At 41.2% G+C, this 19,147-nt stretch overlaps 1 protein-coding gene across 3 annotated transcripts in view; it reads right to left on the bottom strand.

The window, feature by feature from the left end:
* Hmgn3 (high mobility group nucleosomal binding domain 3) overlaps positions 1 to 14,194 on the bottom strand; it is a 35,586-nt gene extending 21,392 nt beyond the window's left edge. The window contains exon 1 of one of the 3 annotated variants that reach the window (XM_017796637.2): positions 13,940 to 14,194. In XM_017796637.2, coding sequence (XP_017652126.1) covers positions 13,940 to 13,954 — 15 coding nt within the window. In that variant the 5' untranslated portion in view covers positions 13,955 to 14,194. The remainder of the gene's footprint in view (positions 1 to 13,939) is intronic. The other 2 variants (XM_008827167.3, XM_008827166.3) reach the window with 2 other exon arrangements.
* Positions 14,195 to 19,147: the final 4,953 nt, after the last annotated feature.

Genomic DNA, 19,147 nt, shown 5'->3' with positions numbered 1-19,147 from the left:
GCATCTTTGCTCTGGAAATTGTTATTGAATATGTTAATGCTGTAATGAAATGCTTCTAATCATGTGGTTATTAAATAATTAAAAAAAAAAGACCCCCCCAACAAAAAATGTCATCTTTAAATATTCAACACTCAGACTGATCACATTCACTTTATTAATGATCAAACCTGTATCAAATTTTCTTGTTATTTCTTCCTCTGTTCGGCTTATCAACTTTACCCACATGGCGGTGATTAGGGTCACTGCAGGCTAATATGTCTTCCCCAAATATTTTGTATTTGAAGATAAAAGTAGGTGGAAAAGAATGAACTGAAATAAATGCCTGTCTTCTCAGTGGCATTTAAAGGGAGAACATTTTCTAAGTAATCAAATATAAAAGCTAAAAATAAAAAGCCTTGCTCAAGTATGCATAGTGTAATTTCATTGCTGTAAATATATGTATTTAGTAATACTTCTATGCCTCTTTTCTCTTCGGTCTCTTGGCCAGGGTACCTTTTGGATATCATAGTTTTGTTTGGATGGGATGATGGCAAAAGCTCCCAACTGAATGAGAAGTCTGAATTCCAGTCTGGCTCATACTTAACTTCTGTGAGTCTGTTTCTTCACAGTACAACGATGATGTGAGGATCTCACTGGCCTGACTTTGCTGCTTAGTTACCTATCAGACTGTGGAAGAGTCCAGCATACTGTAGGAATGCCAGGAACTGGGGAAAGGACCAGAGAAGGTGCAGAAGGCATAACCTAACATACATCCATGGCATCAGCGAACGGTTTAGTTCTCATGACGGTCTGATGAAGTTGGTAAAACAGCACTGTATCCATTTTATAGATGAAAATTTGAGGCCACAGAGGATAAGAGGTAACATGTTCAAGATGGCTTGGATGGTATGTGTAAGAGCTGGGATTCAGACCCAGGTGGGCTGACTCAGAGCACACGTTCTTAACAGTATACTGCTCAAAGTAGCTGTGCTAGCTGTCCTCATTTCAAAAGTAGCTACAGATCTGCGATGCAGATAGCAAAGTGTTTTCAGTCTGGGAAACAACTTAATACCATCTAGCCAAGGAACATAAGGCATACCATGGAATCATTCCAAGTGTCCCCATGCACAGGCCTCTTAAAATAACAACAAATAGTACTCCATTAAGAGCATGCATGTTGAGGTGTACATATTTAAAAAATTTTTTTTAGAATTTCATATGTGCGTACAGTATTAATCCTCTTCCACCTCCTCCCATGTCCATCATTTTACTATTCTGACTTTTTGTTTGATACTCAGTCTTGGGCTGGCCTTGAACTTACTATGTAGAGTGCTGGGTCTCGGATTACTTACTGATTCTCCTGCCTCCACCTTCTAAGTGCTGGTGTGTGCAACCATACAAGCTCTGCTCTGGGTGTTTAAGGTCACATACATAGACCTAAGTTTTTCTTTCTTTTAAAATCTCATTATGAAAGCTACAGAAAAAAAAAAGTAAATTATTCTATTTTGTTTATTTTTTGAGACAGAGTCTCATGTGTCCCAGGCTGGCCTTGAACTCATGTATCTGAGGGTGACAATGACCTTCTAATCATTCTGTCTCCACCTCCTGATCTCCAGAGTGCTAAGATTACAGACATGTGCCACTGTGTCTAGTGTATGTGGTGCTGGGGATTGAACGCAGGACTTGGTGCATGCTGGACAATCACTCTATCTACTGAGCCACATCCTCAGCCTCTCTGCTGTCATTTTACAGCACTTTACATTTGAATGCACTTCCTCATCGTTGTTGGATTTGATACTCTCAACACCTGGAGGTAAACAGGTGCAATCTTAATACTTCCATTTCGGAGATACTAGAAATTCAAAAGGATCAAGTAATCTTGTCCAGGTAGAGTGGCAAAGTCTTTGAACTGTTTTACACCATGGCTCTCATGTTATCAGATAGTTTCTTTTTTTCCCATTTGCCCAGATATGAATGAATTTCTAGAAAATAGTAGACTGTCACAAGGATGGTCCATGTATTTTTTTTTTCATGAAACCAATCAGTTAGCTGTGATAAACTCTATATTTGACAACTAAAAGAAACTCATAAAATTAAAAATGGCACTGAGGTGCTGGGCATGGTGGTGCATGCCTTTAATCCCAGCACTCAGGAGGCAGAGGCAGGCGGATCTCTGTGAGTTCAAGGCCAGCCTGGTCTCCATAGTGAATCCAGGCCAGCTGGGGCTACAAGGAGACCCTGTCTCAAAAAGACAAAAAAAAAAAAAAAAAAAAAAGGCACTGAGGTAAAATGCAGATTGAGACAGTCTACATATTGAGTACACACAAGGGCTGTGGAAGGAAGAGGTTTCTTTCCTGTGTTCTTGTGTCCCTCTCCCCCCACCCCCCTTCTGCTTCCGAGATGCGGTTTCACTATGCAGCACTGGCAGGTCTTAAACTTGCTATCCTCATGCATCTGGCATCTGCCTCCAGTGTTGGTGTCACAGGCGTGTGCCCCATGTTCATCCACAGAGATCTTTAAAGTGTCACACTTTGATCTCCTTGAATCTCAAGAACATTTATCTCGCATATAACCCAGGTCTAGTACTCATGACTCCTTACAAAGCAGAATTTAATAATTGGGCCTAAAATTGTATATTAAAAAGCACAACTTATATCTCAAAAGAGAGAAAAGAAAACTAATATATCTTGGTATAGATCTTGTATTTCTTTGTATGGAGTCAAAATAATAACATGATTTGAAAATAATATCATTTTGTGCATTTTTAAAATCACATTTGTAATTAATGTAATGGTAATCCAGAACACAAGATTAAAAAAAAAAGTCCATCTAGTTCTAGGTCTAACAGATATTCATAGCTATGAAGCTACTTTACTCTACTTGATACATTCTAAAAACAAAAGCACCTTATTTTCTAAATCCAGTATCTAAGCAATGGTGGCTTAATGTCTACACTACAATCTCTGACTGTGATGCATAATGTACAAGTGGATCTCCATGTTCCTAGTCACAGAGAAACACCTCCATGACTATATATAACAAATTGAGGAACACACAGTGTATCTTAGACATAGCAAATCCAACAGTTTATGGTGGAATGTGAGAAAATCTGAACAGATTTAGACTTTTCATACTCAAAGAAATTGATACTCAGGAGGGAAAATGGTGTGTGTGTGTATGTGTATGTGTGTGTGTGTGTATGTGTGTGTGTGTGTGTGATCATGTGGATAGCACTAGTTATAGACCATTAATTACTGAACCTAGAAGGCTTCGTGATAATGTACTTTCCTTACCAAGCACAGGCCTGGACCCTGAGGCGAGTCTTAGGGCATAGTTAGAGATAATAATGACTGAGCTGGGAACTCTCTATTACTGGGGAGGACATCAGCCTATATTTTAATCAAGATAATATTTCAAACAAATGAGCATTCATATCTTTACATAATGCTCAATTCTTCCTTACAGCATTCTTTAGACACCTTAGTTTAAAATTTTAAAAATGAGGTATTAGGAGTTAATGGTTAAAAGTAAAATTCTTGAGTTACAGTGCTGGCCCTCTCACTTCCTAGCTGTGTGACCCAGAGGAGAGTCCCTCATCTCACTATATCCCAGTATTCTCCTCCCCTGTAGGTGAGAGACACTGCAGGGTTCACTGCTTAAGATCACAGGCTCTGTAGTCAGACTTCCAGGAGGGAAGGCCACACAGCTCACAGGGGCCTCGAGGAAACAGATGAACCTCTGGTGCCTCATATGTGAAATGGAGGTCAAAGGAGGACCTGATGGAGTGCTTAGGGGTTAAGTTTGCTAAGGCAGTGTAAAAGAACAGTGCCTGACTCATGGAAAGACCCTGAAAGTTACAGAGCAAGTAACAGGTATGTGAGAAGAGACTAGTCTCACAGACCTGTTCTGAGAATGACATGAAGCAATGTGAAATGGCAGTGCAGTACTTGCTGTCTGAGCTTATTTCCAATAACCTCACAGTTTTACTTAACTAAAAGGCACAATGAATATAAAACACATAGCTTAGATCTGGTACAACCAAGCATTCAATAATGTTAGTTATTTAAAAACGTGAACAATAATATAAATACTCATGTTAATTACTGATACCAAGTCCTCTTAAAATACTAAAGACAAGAAACAATTAAAAGAAATTAAAATTATGTTTAAGCCTGACTTATGTATAAGCTTGACTTATGAATGTACATATCACTTGCTATATGGGCCAAGCATGCATCTCCTTTGAACACACCTACAAAGCTGTTCTTGGGCATGGCCCAGATATAAGACGATGGATCTCAACACCATCATCAGCAACTACAATGGGATGACTGAATTCCTCAAAGAAGACAGTGAAATGTACACTAAATCATCAGTGGAAAAAGTATTCAACGTTTTGATTTGGTTTATCTTCAACACTGGTTTTTAAATTAGGAGATCAATGTATTTCAACCTACCAAGCGCTGTGAAAGGGGACACTAAACGGTATTTATTTCACTTACTATGGCCAAATGGCACTTGGAAGGAGAGTGGAGTCTATTTAATTTTGTTGTAAACAATTGCAGCCTTTTAGGGGAGAAACATAGGGGAAAAGGATTACTCAATTGATTTGCCAAGGGAATTTTAATATTATGTGGAGATATTCTGAAACTTTTTTCTGTGAGGAAAATAGACCATGCAGAAGTGTACAAGATTAAAGCTTACGCTTTTTCATAAACAATCTATTTTGTGCTTTGGTTGTTGCATACCCACCCTCATGATGCAACTAATGAGACATCCAGAGAGAACTCTTGATCCCTAGGCACTGCAGCTGCCATTCATCCCACAAAACAGAAGCTCAAGGTCTAAGCGGAGCTCGTATTTCATTATGGTTCTCATAATAATTAAAAATACCATCATCTCAATGATGGGCTCCACTCATGCCAACACTGTAATTTCACCATCCCATTCAATGACAACAACTCAAAGAGGTAGAACATATTACTATCCTAGTTTTATGGATGAGTCCTAAAAAAGGACAAAGATGGAAGTGGAGGGTGGGGAGGGTTACTGCACCAACTCCTCTATCCAGTAGACACTGAGTACTAGAACTGGATTTGACCACCCCCAACCTCAAAGTCCGAAATACTTAAATTTACTATTTTTTTCCCTTAAAAACAATTGAGGCATCCATTTGTTCAAGAAATATATACATCACCTCTGTTAGGTGCTATGGGGAGATAAAAGATCAGAACCACCAAAGACTTCACAGTTAAGTCAAAAGGATTATAGAACAAAACTAATTAAAAAAACAAAGAAGCAGAGCTGGGATAGTGGCCCAAGCCTTTAATCTCAGAACTCTAGAGGCAAGCAGATCTTTCTCTGTGAGTTCAAGATCAGCCAGGTCTACATAGCAAGTTCCAGGCCAGCTAAGGCTGCACAGTGAGACCCAGTCTCAAAAATAAACAAATACATAAAATAATAAAATCAAACCAAAACAATAACAAACCCCCCAGATAATCAGTCAAATAACACACTGATTAGGAAGATGGCACTAAACAGCAACTTTTAAAACTAAGAGGGCAGGGCTGGTAAGATGTCTCAGTGGGTAAAGGCATCTGCCACCAAGTGTGATGACCTGAGTTCACACAATGGAGAACTAACTCTGGAAAGTTGTCCTCTGACCTCCGCATATCCACTGTGGTAGGCACCTGCCCCTCACCTATTAAAAATGTAATAAAGGCTGGAGAGATGGCTCAGCAGTTAAGAACACTGGTTGTTCTTGCAGAAGACCTGGGTTCGAATCCCAGCACCCACACGGCAGCTAACAACTGTTGGTAACTCCAGTCCCAGGGAATCCGACTGCCTCTTCTGACCTCTGCGGGCATTGCACGACATGGTTGCACTTACCTACATGCAGGCAATACACTCATACACATTAAAAAATATATATAATAAAAAACTAAGAGGGTTGTTCTGAATACTGCCACCCTCAGCTCCTTACCGGTGCTCCTGGGCGTTTCTTTTGTACTCGCCACACAGCTCCCTGTGGTTCTATCATTTCTTGTCATGAATTGTAAATGCTGTCTGTGTGTCTTACCTAGCCCGCATAAAGCTGATATTCAATGAATGTTTATTTAACATGGAATGAATCAATAAATAAAATATGCAGCCTTGCCATTTTTGAGCTTTGACTCAAATACAGGTTCCGTATCAATATTTAGCTCAATTAAACTCAGAAAGCATTTATGGATGTCAGTCTATTTCAAATTCATACTGGGACAGTCCAGTTTGTTAAGAAGGCAATTCTTAAAGTGATGTATAGATTATTTCTATCTTCATTAAAATCATGGCAGGCCTATTTTTGTAGAAAATTTCAAACTGATTTTAAAATTTATATGGAGGGGGCTGGAGAGATGGCTCAGTGGTTAAGAACACTGGTTGTTCTTGTGAAAGACCCGGGTTCGAATCCCAGCACCCACAATGGCAGCTAACAACTGTCTGTAACTCCAGTCCCAGGGGATCTGACAGCCTCTTCTGTCCTCCGCGGGCACTGCATGACACAGGTGCACTTATCTACATGCAGGCAATACACACATATACATAAAAATATAAAAATAATAAATTAAAAAAATAAAGTTTAAAATTTATATGGAAACATAATGGACTAATAGAAAAAAAGAGAAAACTCTGGGGTAAACAAGAACAAAGTGGGGGACTGACACTGTTGTGGTTAAAATTTTACCTCAAAACCAGGGTGGTCAAAACAGTGTAAAGTTAGTGTAGTGCTGGTGTGAGGATATAAAAGCTTTGAACTGAGGTTTTGTGTGTGTGCTGTAGACCCGTGTGTGCATGTTCTCCACTTTACTGTTTGAGACAGGGTCTCTCACTGAGCCTGAACTCCCTGATTGGCTAGACTGGCCAGCTCTGGGGCTCCACCTGCCTCAACCCCTACCAGTGTTGGCATTAAGGCAACATGTCACCACACCCAGCTTTTTACATGGGTGTAGGGGACCCAAAATTAGGGTCTTAGATGTGCACAGCAACTATTTTACCCACTCAGCCATCTCCCCAGCCCTGAACTGAGTTTTGACAATTTAGTGTAGAAAAGGATGATCTTATTTGACAAGTCATGCTGAAATAACTGGGTATTCAAATAAAAAAAAAAAAAAGAAAGAAAAAAAGAAATTAAACCTTAGACCCTTATGCAAAATTAGCTCAAAAAGGATCATAGGGCTGAGTACAACAGCTGAAACTACAGATTTTGTACTGGTGATGACTCAGTGGGTAAAGGCATTTGCCACCAAATTCTGACAAATGGGTCAATCCCAGGAACCCACGTGGTGGCAAGAAAGAGCTGACTCCCCGAAATGGGCCCTCTGACGTCTATGTGTGTGCTCGGGCACATGTGTACTCACCTGCCCCTACAAGATAAATAAATGTAATAAAATAAAACAAAACAAGTAGCTATGGCATTGGATTAGTCAAAAATTTATTAGACAAAACACTAAATAGATTTAATCCCAATTAAAACTTTTGTTCTCCAAAAGAGAGCATTAAAAATTTAAAGTCAGGCTGGGCATGGTGGCGCACGCCTTTAATCCCAGCACTTGGGAGGCAGAGGCAGGCAGATCTCTGTGAGTTCAAGGCCAGCCTGATCTACATAGAGAGTACCAGGACAGCGGGGGCTACAGGGAGACCAAAAAAAAAAAAAAAAAAAAAAAAAAAAAAAAAAAATTAAAGTCAGCAGGTGTGGTAGCTTTAATCTCAGCCCATGTCTTTAATCTCAGCATTGGGGAGGCAGAGGCAGGTGGATCTCTGTAAGATCAAGGCCATCCTGGTTTACATAGTGAGTTCCAGGCCAGGTGGGGACAAAGGGGACCCCCTCCCCAAATTTTTTAAGTCAAAGACTAGTAGAAAATATCTAAAAATCATAATCTGATAAAAGATTTAAATTTAAACACATAAAGAACTCTTACAAATGAATAAAACAAACAATCCAATTTAAAACTGGGCAAAAATATTTGAACAGATATTTCATTTAAACTATAGTGGGATTGGGGATGTAGTTCAGTGGCAGGGCACCAACATGTACAAGGCCTTGGGTTTGGTCTGCAACACCACCAGGGGAAAAAATGCTCACACATACATTATTCTATTTAACATAAGGAAAGATGCTCATTGTCTTTGGTTATAGGCATATAAGCTAAAATTCATTAGAATGTCCATAAGTAAAACCCTCACAATATCAGAACAAGCAAGGAACCCTCATTCACTTTGGAAAACAGCCTGGAAGTTTCTTAAAAGTTAAGTATAAACTTTAAAAGCACCCACCGTTTACTTCTGCACTTCCAAACATTCCCAAGAGAAATGAAAAAAAAAATGTGTCTATGCAATGACTTAAAGACAAATATTTGCAGAATTATTTACAGTAGCCAAAAGTTGGGACAATCCAAATGTTTGTTAACTTTTGAAGGAATGAACAAAGGCACCATAGCATACAATGGAGTATTCATGAAAAACAACAGTGCAATGATAGACACTACCACGTACACAGACCACAAAAACAAAATGAAAGAAATCAGAAACAAAAGACTACAAAGTGTGTAATCCCTTGTATATGAAATTTCCAGAAAAGGCAACTGCAGAAAGAAAAACAGCAGAGCAGGGAAGGTGGGCGGAGACTGGAGGTTAGCATGGTTTTGAGGTTATGGGAAAGTGAGGAGACAGGATTAGGGGAATGGGTGCAGCACCCCACAATTTATTAAAAATCCTTTGGGTGAATGGGCTCTGTGGTTATAAAGAAACCATCTTCAGTCAGTTTTTTTTAAAACAAAGGTGTATGCCTCATCGTTGGGCCACAATGCTTTCAATCTTCTTCAATCTGATTCTTCAATGAAAAACATTTTACTATGTTTTGTTTGTTTGTTTGTTTGTTTGTTTGTTTTTGAGACAGGTCCCCCCTGTAGCCCCAGATGGCCTGGAACTCTCTATGTAGACCAGTTTGGCCTTGATGTCACTGACATCAGCCTGCCTTTGCTTCCTGAGTCTGGGATTAAAGGCATGTGCCACCACACCCAGCTCATTATTCTTAAAAATATCTTAAACTGTAGGAGCTGGAGCGATGGCTCAGTGGTTAAGAGCACTGGTTGCCCTTGCAGAGGACCCAGGTTCAATTTCCAGCACCCATATGGTGGCTATGAACCATCTTTAACTCCAGTTCCAGGGGAATCCAAAGCCCTCTTCTGACCTCCGCGGCACTGCACGACAGAGGTGCACTCACATACATGCAGGCAATACACTCATACACATAAAATAAAATATTTTTTTAAAAACTTTAATAAAAAACTTTAAACTGTATCTTTCTGATTTCTAGTAGCAGTATCTTGATTTTTTTCCTATAATAATATCTATTTTCTCTGTAAAGACACGAGACACTTTCTTTTTAAGAGGGCAAACCTTTTTCAGTGATACCTGGTACAAATATTTTTTCTGGTTCTTCAAAAAAAATTTTAATTTTTAATAGTTGTTTTTTGCTTCATTGACATATTTATCTTTATGTGGTTAAATTTATCTACACTTTCATTTTTACTTTCCATCTTTGGTGGAATAACAGTGATAGTCTTTTGAAATAAAATCTAGGAGAAACCTTGAGCCTTGCTAATTAAGCACTTGCAAGGCCAAGCCAGTGCCACTGCGTCCCTCCATTTAAGGAGACCATATAAAAACCCAATTAAAAATTTCCAGATGAGGAGTGGCAGACTTTTATTTCTTGAGCCTCTAACGGAAAGAGCCTGCCGTGTACATGCCCATTTCACTGGCATTGCCTCACTGGAGAATTTCTGATGTGATGTGCCAGACACATTAGTTCTAGGGATAAGGAACCAGAAAAGTAAAAAAGGGTGTGCAAAGTGTGTTTGCTGATCCTGGGTGTTTGACTGTGGTTTCAGGCCCTGCTGGCCAAAGCTTCTTTGTAGAACATCAGGTCATCACATTACAACATGACCATTGCTGGCGCCTGTGGATGTTTGACCAGAACAGCCTAGAACTCAGTCCTCGTGTCCCACCACCACCCAAGTCCATGAGCATTACCTTTTCCCCTGAGATTTAGTTCACTTACCACCCATTATATAATATAGGAAACCCAACTTTATTCAAATATCAGCAAGAAATTACAATGTTAAGTGCTGCACCACTTTTAAAAATAATACAGCAGTCATTAAAGAGCTGGCTTAATGTCAGTATTACACAAACATATACATAAAACTTACAAAGACGTGTCATTAGAACAGTTTCTATTCATATGGATGATACTGTGACCTTGATGTGTAACTGAGGCTAAGATGTAATCAGAGGAGGCATTCAAATGCCTGGGAATAGAAAACATTTTTCTTCAAGTCCTACCCGTACTTTCAAGGCAGCCAGCCTGAACTGAAGCTTGTATTCTTATCTATCCCGTAGTCTTTGGAATCTGTAATAGTACATTCTGTAACTTATCTCGAACCCAAATGCTATGCAACATTTTTGTCTGCCAATCTTATCACTTTGTTGAATATAACTCCTGAAGAATAAACAGTGCCTATAACATTTAAACAGGGCTAGAACTCCAGAGGTTTTCATGGGCTTCATCTGTACCATTTCTTGCTCTACAAAACTAAGGAGCCCACTAAATAAACATTTCTAGGAAAAGGTGAAACAGGAGCAACGATGGCAAAGAAAACATGACATGGCCACTTTTAAAGCCGATCATGGGTGTTGGAGCGGTGTCTCAGTGGGTAAAGTGCTTGCTTGTGTAAGCATGGGGACCTAGTTTTGATCCTTAGGCCCCATGTACAAGCCAGGTGCCTGTATCTGCAATCCTAGTACTGGGGAGGTGGAGATAGCCCATCTAGCCAAATCAGTGAGCTCCAGGTTCAGCAAGAGGCCCTGTCTCAAAAAATAAGGTGAAAGGCAATAGAGGAAGACAGCCAACTCTGACCTCTGGCTTCCACACATATGTATACTTGCACTTGTGTGGTACACACTCTAGCAAGCTTGGGCATGCACACAAACAACTTAAAATTTATAATGTAGAACAGGCAGTTCTTTGGTCAAGAAAATACAGCGGCATAGTATGTAAATGCTGTGGCAGTTACCCAGTTTGCAGGCCTCCAAGGACTACACAGGGGCTGTCTCCCGTTCTTTTCTTACACAGCTAGGCAGGTTCACCTGGTAACAGTGGTTTCTGGTGTCAGTTGCATTGAACTACACGATTCCAAAAGGCAACACTAAGGCTTGACTGCTAGGAGGGATTTTCATCAGAGCCTTGTGATCTGTGGCTGCCCCTGGCCAGGTATCCGAATAGGTGTTTGGGCTCCAGGCCTAAATGAAAAGGCTTCCTATTAATCAAGGAAGCTTTCTATTTCTAAAGGATCTCAAATGTTCTGAAGGACTGCACACAGGTACAAGCACACAGGTGCATATGCACAGGTTTGCCACTAGTCAAATGAATCACTGGGCTAACTTCTTCAAGGGAGTCCCTGCCTTCCAGGGAAAAAACACCAAAATCAAAAGCCAGTTACTACTCCACTCTTTTCCTCTCTTCTTCCCCTTCAGATGGACAGTGACACAAAGTTGGAGTGATGGTCCTTGAAAAAGGAAATGTTCTGCTAAGCCAGGGTTCAGTATACATAAAGGGTGTGTGCAGCCTGCTGCTTATCTAAACATGGTAATAATTCCCAGGAAAAGGGGTAGTCTCAACTCCCTTGGTAACTCATTTCTCAATAATTAGTTCCTTTGACTCTGCTAGAATTCCCAACCCATCACTAACCTCAGATAAAATGGGGAAAACAGTGACATCATTCTAGAATGGCACTAGAAAAACAATACTGCCATCAAATTAATTTTAGACGAGTCTCAAGTATTAGTATCCTTAACATGCCACCTAATCTCTTCATTGAATTTTTGTGAATTTCATAAAATATACTTTGATAGAATTTAATTACCTTCCCCTCTACTACCCCTCTACTACCCCCTGCCCAATTTCATGTACTCTATTACACGTATGTATGTATAAAGGCATAGAGAGTCAAACTTGTGTCCTCAAATGCCTGTCAGTGTGAGACAATCTAGTGGAGCCTGGTCAACCTACCAAAGCGTCTCACCCTTAACCGAGACTGACTCCCCCTTCCAGCAGCCATCAGTTGCCAACAGTTCTTCAGGTGGGGTTGGGGTTTCTTAACCACTTCCCCACCTCTATACTGGAATTTTGTCTGGTTTGGGCTTGTGTGGGACTTGTGCATACTGTTACCACTGCTGAGTTTATCTGAGCAACTGCCTAGGCTGTCTGGAAAACTCTGTTTCCCTGTGGTCAGCCACCACTTCCGGCTCTTACAATCTTTCAGCCCCCTCTTCTGTTATGGTTCCTGAGCCTTGAGAGGCAGAAGTTTGATACAGACATCTAGTTTCTTAACCAAGAAGACTTTGGATTTCCTAGATTCCTCTTGTCCCACCATTTCCAAATTAAGACAACCAACTAATAATGGCAGCCAATAAGGATTTCAGGATTTAGAGCATCAGACACACCCTGTGCCAATGGTTGGTGAGATATTGGGCAACTTTGTTCAGTGTGTCCAGAAACTTCTTAGTGATTCTGGGGATTAAATGATAATGCAAATCAGGTTCCATCCAACATGAGGCACAGAGTACGTCCATATTAAACTTAAAAAAAAAAAAACAACCTTTTAATTAATCTGATTTTTAAAAGCACGGACATGCTTGGGTCAGTGTGATGGCTCAACTAGTAAAGACATCTGGTGTCACCTGTTACCTGAGTTGAATTCCACTACCCACATGATGGAAGGCGAGAACAGACTTCCAAAAGTTGTCCTCTGACCTCCACAGCACCACGTGCATGTGAGCTCCCATACACATACACTAAATAAGTAAATAATTAAAAAGGGGCAGAGATGGCTACAATCGAATTTTTGGTGGTGATATATGAGAAGGTAAAAGCTTCCAATTTTTTAAAGCTTCAGTAGTTCCAGAGCAATCACACACACTAATCAGTCCAACAGTCTTGCATACAGCTGGGCGTTGTAACCACACTTCAACTTTAATGTTCACGTTGGCTGCTGACTTGGGGCACTGGGGCAGGTGGTCTTGTGTAAGAACATTTTGAGGAAGCAGCCTCCTCTTTCAGGGATGGGTGAAAAACCTCCTTCCTTTACTGGTCCAAAACTCAATCGAAGCCCCACCCTGGGGCTATGTATGCTATGCAGCCCCACGCGTGACTCCTGGTGTCCCCAGCCAGCGCAGAAGGGGACACGACCCACAAGAGTAAAATGACCGCAGTTCCCTGCTTGGCCAAGCCTGGGTTGGTGGGATGGACGGCGGCGGAGGGCCTAGTGGCCCTTGACCTTGGGCCACGGTCGGACGCCGGCCCCCTCCTTGCTGCCAGCCCTGCGCTGCGCACCGCCCCGCGGCCGGGTGATTGACACCGGAGTGGGTACATACGGGTCCGCGGCGGCGAGCAAGGGCTGGCGCAGGGAATCATGGCTTTCCCTCGCTCCCTCGCGGCGCACCCGCCCTGGGCATGGCCCCGGGGAACCTCGTGACCTCGCCCGGCCCCCTCCGATCGTTTCGCTGGATTTCGATGTCCCTCGGCTGGGAGTTTCTCTCCTCAGGTTTCTTTCCCTCCACCCCGTCACAGCCTGGAGTTTGCAAAGAGGAAACTCCTGCGAGGGGGATGGAAGCCCGTTCAGCCTGCAGGAGGCAGAAACCATTCCAGCGAGGAGTTGATGAAGAGGGTCACCGGAGAGAAAGTAGCGCTCGGAGGTCGGCGCGGGGAGCGAGGGGCAGAGGGTCCGCAACAGGCGGTGCAAACGAGCCCGGGAGGTCCCCGAGCCCGGGTCACTCCGCGCATCCGTGCGTCCGTCGCAGCCACGGGGCTAGCTCCGAGCACACTCGAAGGCCTGCGAGGAGCCTTGTAGGTAAGACTCACCTTTCTCTTCGGCATAATGAAGACGGGTTAGTGCAGCAGAAAGTAAAGCGACGGGCTGGGCCGGCTGGCGCGCCGCTGGATGCTGCCTGGCCGCTGCAGCTGCTCACGCGATGGGCTGGGCTAGCCCGGCCTCCCGGACCCGCACCTCTGCTTCCTCCCCCAGGGCTCCGCTTGCTCGCATCCCGTTCCCCCAATGGCGAGCCCCGCCAGCCGGCCGCGAGGCCCCATTGGCTGAGGGAACGTTCTAAATTCCACGAGGGCACGCCCACCTTCGCTCGCCGGGTACGCGCAGTTGTAGTTTCCACTTCTCTGAAAAATCTGCCTGGCGACTGAGCATGCCCAGTTCCACTATTAGCCTTCAGGCCACACGATCCTGGAGTTTCATTGTTCCATGCACCTTCTTTGGATCCCATCAATTAGAATGGTATGCACCGTCACAGAAAAGAAGGGCAAGGCTCGATGCAGGACTTACAGTATGCATTTGTTACTCATAAAAGCTTATACTGGGTGTTCATGGTGATTAGTAAAGAGTAGGGAGATGTGTTCTAGAAAGGTCTAGCAATCTCTTAGCTTACCCCTCCAGCAAATCCAAAATCGCCTCGCTCTATTTTATTAGATCTCTGATTACAAGTCACTCACGAATTCAGCCAACTACAAGCCATGTGTGAAAATGGATATAATGTTTGTCATGGAAATTAAAGAGAAAATGCGCAAGGCGGGAACAGATTGTTTTCTTTTGAAATACGTACATTTAAATGACACCTGCCATGCCACATTTTATATATAGTTTAATGTTTCTCAAAGTTCTGCAAAGAATTAAACATTGCAAAAATATTTCTGAATTTCACACTTGCAATTTATGCATCTGGTGCCCCTCCCAGTCAATTGCAGTCTGTGTCAAGAGGCACCCTTTGTTACCAAGTAGTTGTGACCAAGAGTAGCAGTTTTTAGTTACTCAGCTCGATTCTCATGGGCCTATATATTTAATACCGCCAAAGATATTTTCAGAATATGCTTTGTATACTTTTATTGGCTATTTAGCGCCCAACAGTATGTTTGTGGTATAGTGAGGTCATGGTAAATTGTTTTAAAATACATATTTTGAAACTTAAAAAAATATACTTAGGAATTTATTTTATAAGACCAATTTTATCTTAATGAAAGATCTCAAATAAAAGAGAGTTTCAGGCCAACACTCTTCACATACATAGACACAGGTAGAGAACAAGGTTTTAGCACTCAACATTTAAAAGAACAGTACATGACCAATGACGTTGACCCCGAGAACACAAAATCTAGCATCTGAAAATCAATTAATGTAACCACCATATCACAAAGAATGTGGTCATTCCAACAGATGCAAGGGAACTGCTAGTGAGGGGTAAGCAAATTGTGATAAATACCTACAATGGAATACTACTCTGGAATAAAAGAAATAAATTATTTCTGCATGGATAAGTAACAAAAGCAAACTGCTAAGTGAAAGTCAAATGCAAAAGATTGTACTGAATGATTTCATTTATATGAAATTACAGGAGAGGCATATTAGGCAAGGTGAGTTTCAGAATCATTTCAAAGGCAAAAGTCATATAGGAACTAGTATTGAAAATGATGGTCCTCAGACGCAGGACCAAATTTACTGCACATACCTATTAAACAAACTCATCAGGCAATTTCAGAATAAATGAGTTGGTCTCCTTGCAAACTCTAGAGGTCATCGATGAGTTCCTTTTTTGGCACCTCTTCAGGAACTGGTGGTGTATTTCTGTTTTTGCTGTCATTGTTTGGTGTGCTTCCGTGTGTTGCTATCACTGATCTCACTATTTTTATTCTTTCAATGCTCAAATCGCCCCATTTTCAGTCAGTGAGAGTCTGTCTTCAAATTAGTGCTATTTCCTTTGGACTTGATACCAGTTGTTTTTGATAGATTCCTTATGCCAGAAGTTCAGTGGATGATAATATTCTTGAGAGAATTAAGATAAAAACCAATTCACTGGCTTGAAGCTTCATAAAAACCTAGAGGTTCATAATTTTACCATTAAACTAATATTCATAATGAAAATGTCTTAGAAGAGAGTTAATTTTTCAAGTGCTTAATAGTTTTTTTAAAAAGCCAGGGAAGGTATTTTTAATAAGATATGTGGGAAAGATGCTGGGTAGCACATGTAATCTGGGTTGAAGTGTGGTTTTTGTGGTGTTAGGGATTGAACCTTGGGCCTTGCACATGCTAGGCAAGTGCTTTTCCACTGATTTATGCCCCAAGCCCTCTTGTTTTTCTTTATGGAGATTTAAAGACGTCAATGCTAAGGATTAGGTGAATTTTCCTCTTTGTGGTGAAAAGTGGCTCACAAAGCTAATTTCTTTCATTGATACTTTTCAAGACCAAATGTTCAAGAACAGCAAAGGAAATTGTGATTACTTTTTACTGCATACAGTAGCTGGATAAAGAAAGTTGACTGTGAGAAACTTTGAATATTTGAGTCTCTTAGCTCATTTAGAAGTACTAAAAATAATATCTTATTGAAAATAGCAGTCTTTATCTTTCCTTTAACGTGAATTACACCTGCCTGACAGGGCAAGGGAACTGTATGTTGTTGGTTTTTTCCCCCATGTGCTTTTAGTAACCACCAAGACTTAGAAAATAAGCACAGACCTCTGTTGGCAGCACTGTAAGTTAGAGGAGTAGGAGAAGAGAAGATCTGATAGGCAGCTAGAATTCCAGGTTAAGAGATATACAGGCCTGAACCAGTCACATGCAAGACCACAGAAGGGATCAAGCTTGTAACTGCTTTTCTGAATTGCCAACCTCTAAGACAATAGAAGCTTCTCAATAAGATGCAGGTACTATAAGAGCTAAGACAGACAATGGTTAAGTTAAGGGAAGAAAGAGAGAAACATCAGGCAACAAACTTCTGTTGTCCTTCCAACCTCCTTTCCCTCAAAACCCGCAATTGTTGGAATTGTAAGCATACCTACTTCAGCCTTCTCAAGCAGCAAGACAAAACCACTTATAGGGTCATGACCATTATCAAGGGAAGGGAGGGAGGGAGGGAGAGAAAGAGAGAGAGAGAGAATTTGAGAAAGGGAAAAGAAAATAAAGGGCTGAACATCGAAAATACCACGATGGATTGGACATGGTAAAGGTAAGTAATGTTTTATAAAATGATTGTTTCTGTCTCAGGATGCAGCTGGAGATAAGCACATTAAGTGAATTAAGCGAGTCCCAGAAAGACAAATTTCAAATGTGTTCACTCACTTATAGTTCCTACATTTCATGTGGATGTATAGAAACATGCATGTACATATGACTTGACAGTAGAAGAGAAACTGTCTCTTCTACTAGCGGAACAAAAGGGAACAAAGTATGGAGGAGGGGTAAGAAACAGAAGGTGAGGAAGCAAGGGATGGAGGGTGTATGCTCAATGTACAGTATATAGGGCTATGAAAATGTCCTTACATAACATAGTACCATGCATAATTAATAGGCACAATAAAATGTTTAATTAAAAAATAAAAAATAAAATTAAAAAATTAATTCCATTTTCTGTGCATGTGCACACAGACATGATATATGTGGTGTGTGTGTGTGTGTGTGTGTGTGTGTGTGTTGTGATGTAGAATGTATTTTCATTACTGCTGAAAAAAAATTTAAATCTACTGCACACTGCTAATGAATCTTGTGGGTCTTTGGGGCCCTAGTAATTTGTTCCTCTGGAAGAAAGTTGCTTAATCTTCAGATTGTGAAAGGACATTTTCAAAGGAAGCTTGAAAAGAAAAGATCATTTTGCAAATCCTCCCTCCCCTATACCCGTCCCTCCCCTACATGAAGCAGGCTCAGGCAGGTTTCCTTAGGCTTTTGCTAGAGAAGTCTGATTCCAGTTTGTGTATTGTTGCTTCCAATAGCTCTGTAATTCCAGACTACATCAAAGTTCTTCAGTAAATAGGTCAAAGAATGCAAGGTGAGCTGGAGTGTGACAAAACAACATCCAAACAAGCAGTAGACAACTGAGGGGTATTGTAAGGGGAGAAGGAGGGGGAATGAAAAGAGAGGCACGTATCATGTGTTCTTTGTCATCCCGGGAACCCAGATTTAAACATACACACATATGACATGAAAAGAATAATATTCTTTTTTCTTTGTGTTTTATTAGTCAAGCCTCTAATTTGATGACGTGCTAACTTTGGAAGAGATCAAGATTAGGTTTTGCAAAGCAACTAAGATAATCTAAGAGCCACTGGCCCCAAATTAAATGACTAACTTGATAATAGTACAGATTGCTAGGCTTCACTCCAACCTACTGAATCAGAAGCTTAAGGTTGGGATCTGCCTGCTTCTGCCTCCTGAGTGCTGAGATTAAAGGCATGCACCACCAGAAGGCAGATCTCTGTGACTTTGAGACCAGCCTGGTCTGTACAGTGAGTTTCAGGCTAGTGAGAGATACATAATGAGACCCTGTCTGAAAACCAAACAAAAAAGCAAAACAGAAGCTTATGACTGGGTCTGGGAATCTGCATTTCAAGTAGGTTTTCTGTGTTGCTTTTATACTAGAATTTATGGATTCTACACTAGGTCTGTGCTCTCAAAAAATATATACCCAAAGCTGGAGCAGTCATTCAAGGTTCCATGACCCTCCTGGATACCACAGAGTGTGAATGTCTCTTTATAAAATGGTTTAGTATTTGTGTGTAACCTACTTACGTCTCCTCTAGCATATGTTAAATCATCTCCAGATAACTTCCTGTAACTAATACAGTGTAAACACTGAAGATGGTTGTTAGGAACGCTGCATTATTTAGATTACCATAAGGAAAGGCACACGTCAAATTGTCCTGATATTTTTAAACATCTTTCCAAAGTGGGAACACAATTCTGTGGGTGAAACTTCCCTTGTACACCTCACCTTGCACGCCATCTTTCAGTTCCAGGTTTGCTGGGTCCTGCCTGCTTTTTTTTTTTTCCCCATATCCTTCCTCTTTCTTAGTTGTAAAGAACCTCAAGGTGTTTAAAACCTGTATACAACCAGGGACATAGAAAAGCATTTCCACCTTCCCGTGCATCATTCGAGGCAGCTCCTGACCCCACATCCTAAAAGGGAACCTATCATAAGCCCAACTCCCACAAGCCGCACCTTTCCATAGTGTTTCTATGTCAACCACAGTACAAACACAGTTTCTAATTATTAACAGCAAGAGAGACCAGAGTTTTCT

The sequence above is a fragment of the Nannospalax galili genome, unplaced genomic scaffold, assembly GCF_000622305.1.
Source record: "Nannospalax galili isolate Female #2095 unplaced genomic scaffold, S.galili_v1.0 scaffold613, whole genome shotgun sequence".
Classification (NCBI taxonomy): Eukaryota; Metazoa; Chordata; class Mammalia; order Rodentia; family Spalacidae; genus Nannospalax; species Nannospalax galili.
Note: the sequence above shows the minus strand (reverse complement) of the source record. Positions and strands in the feature narration are given on the sequence as shown.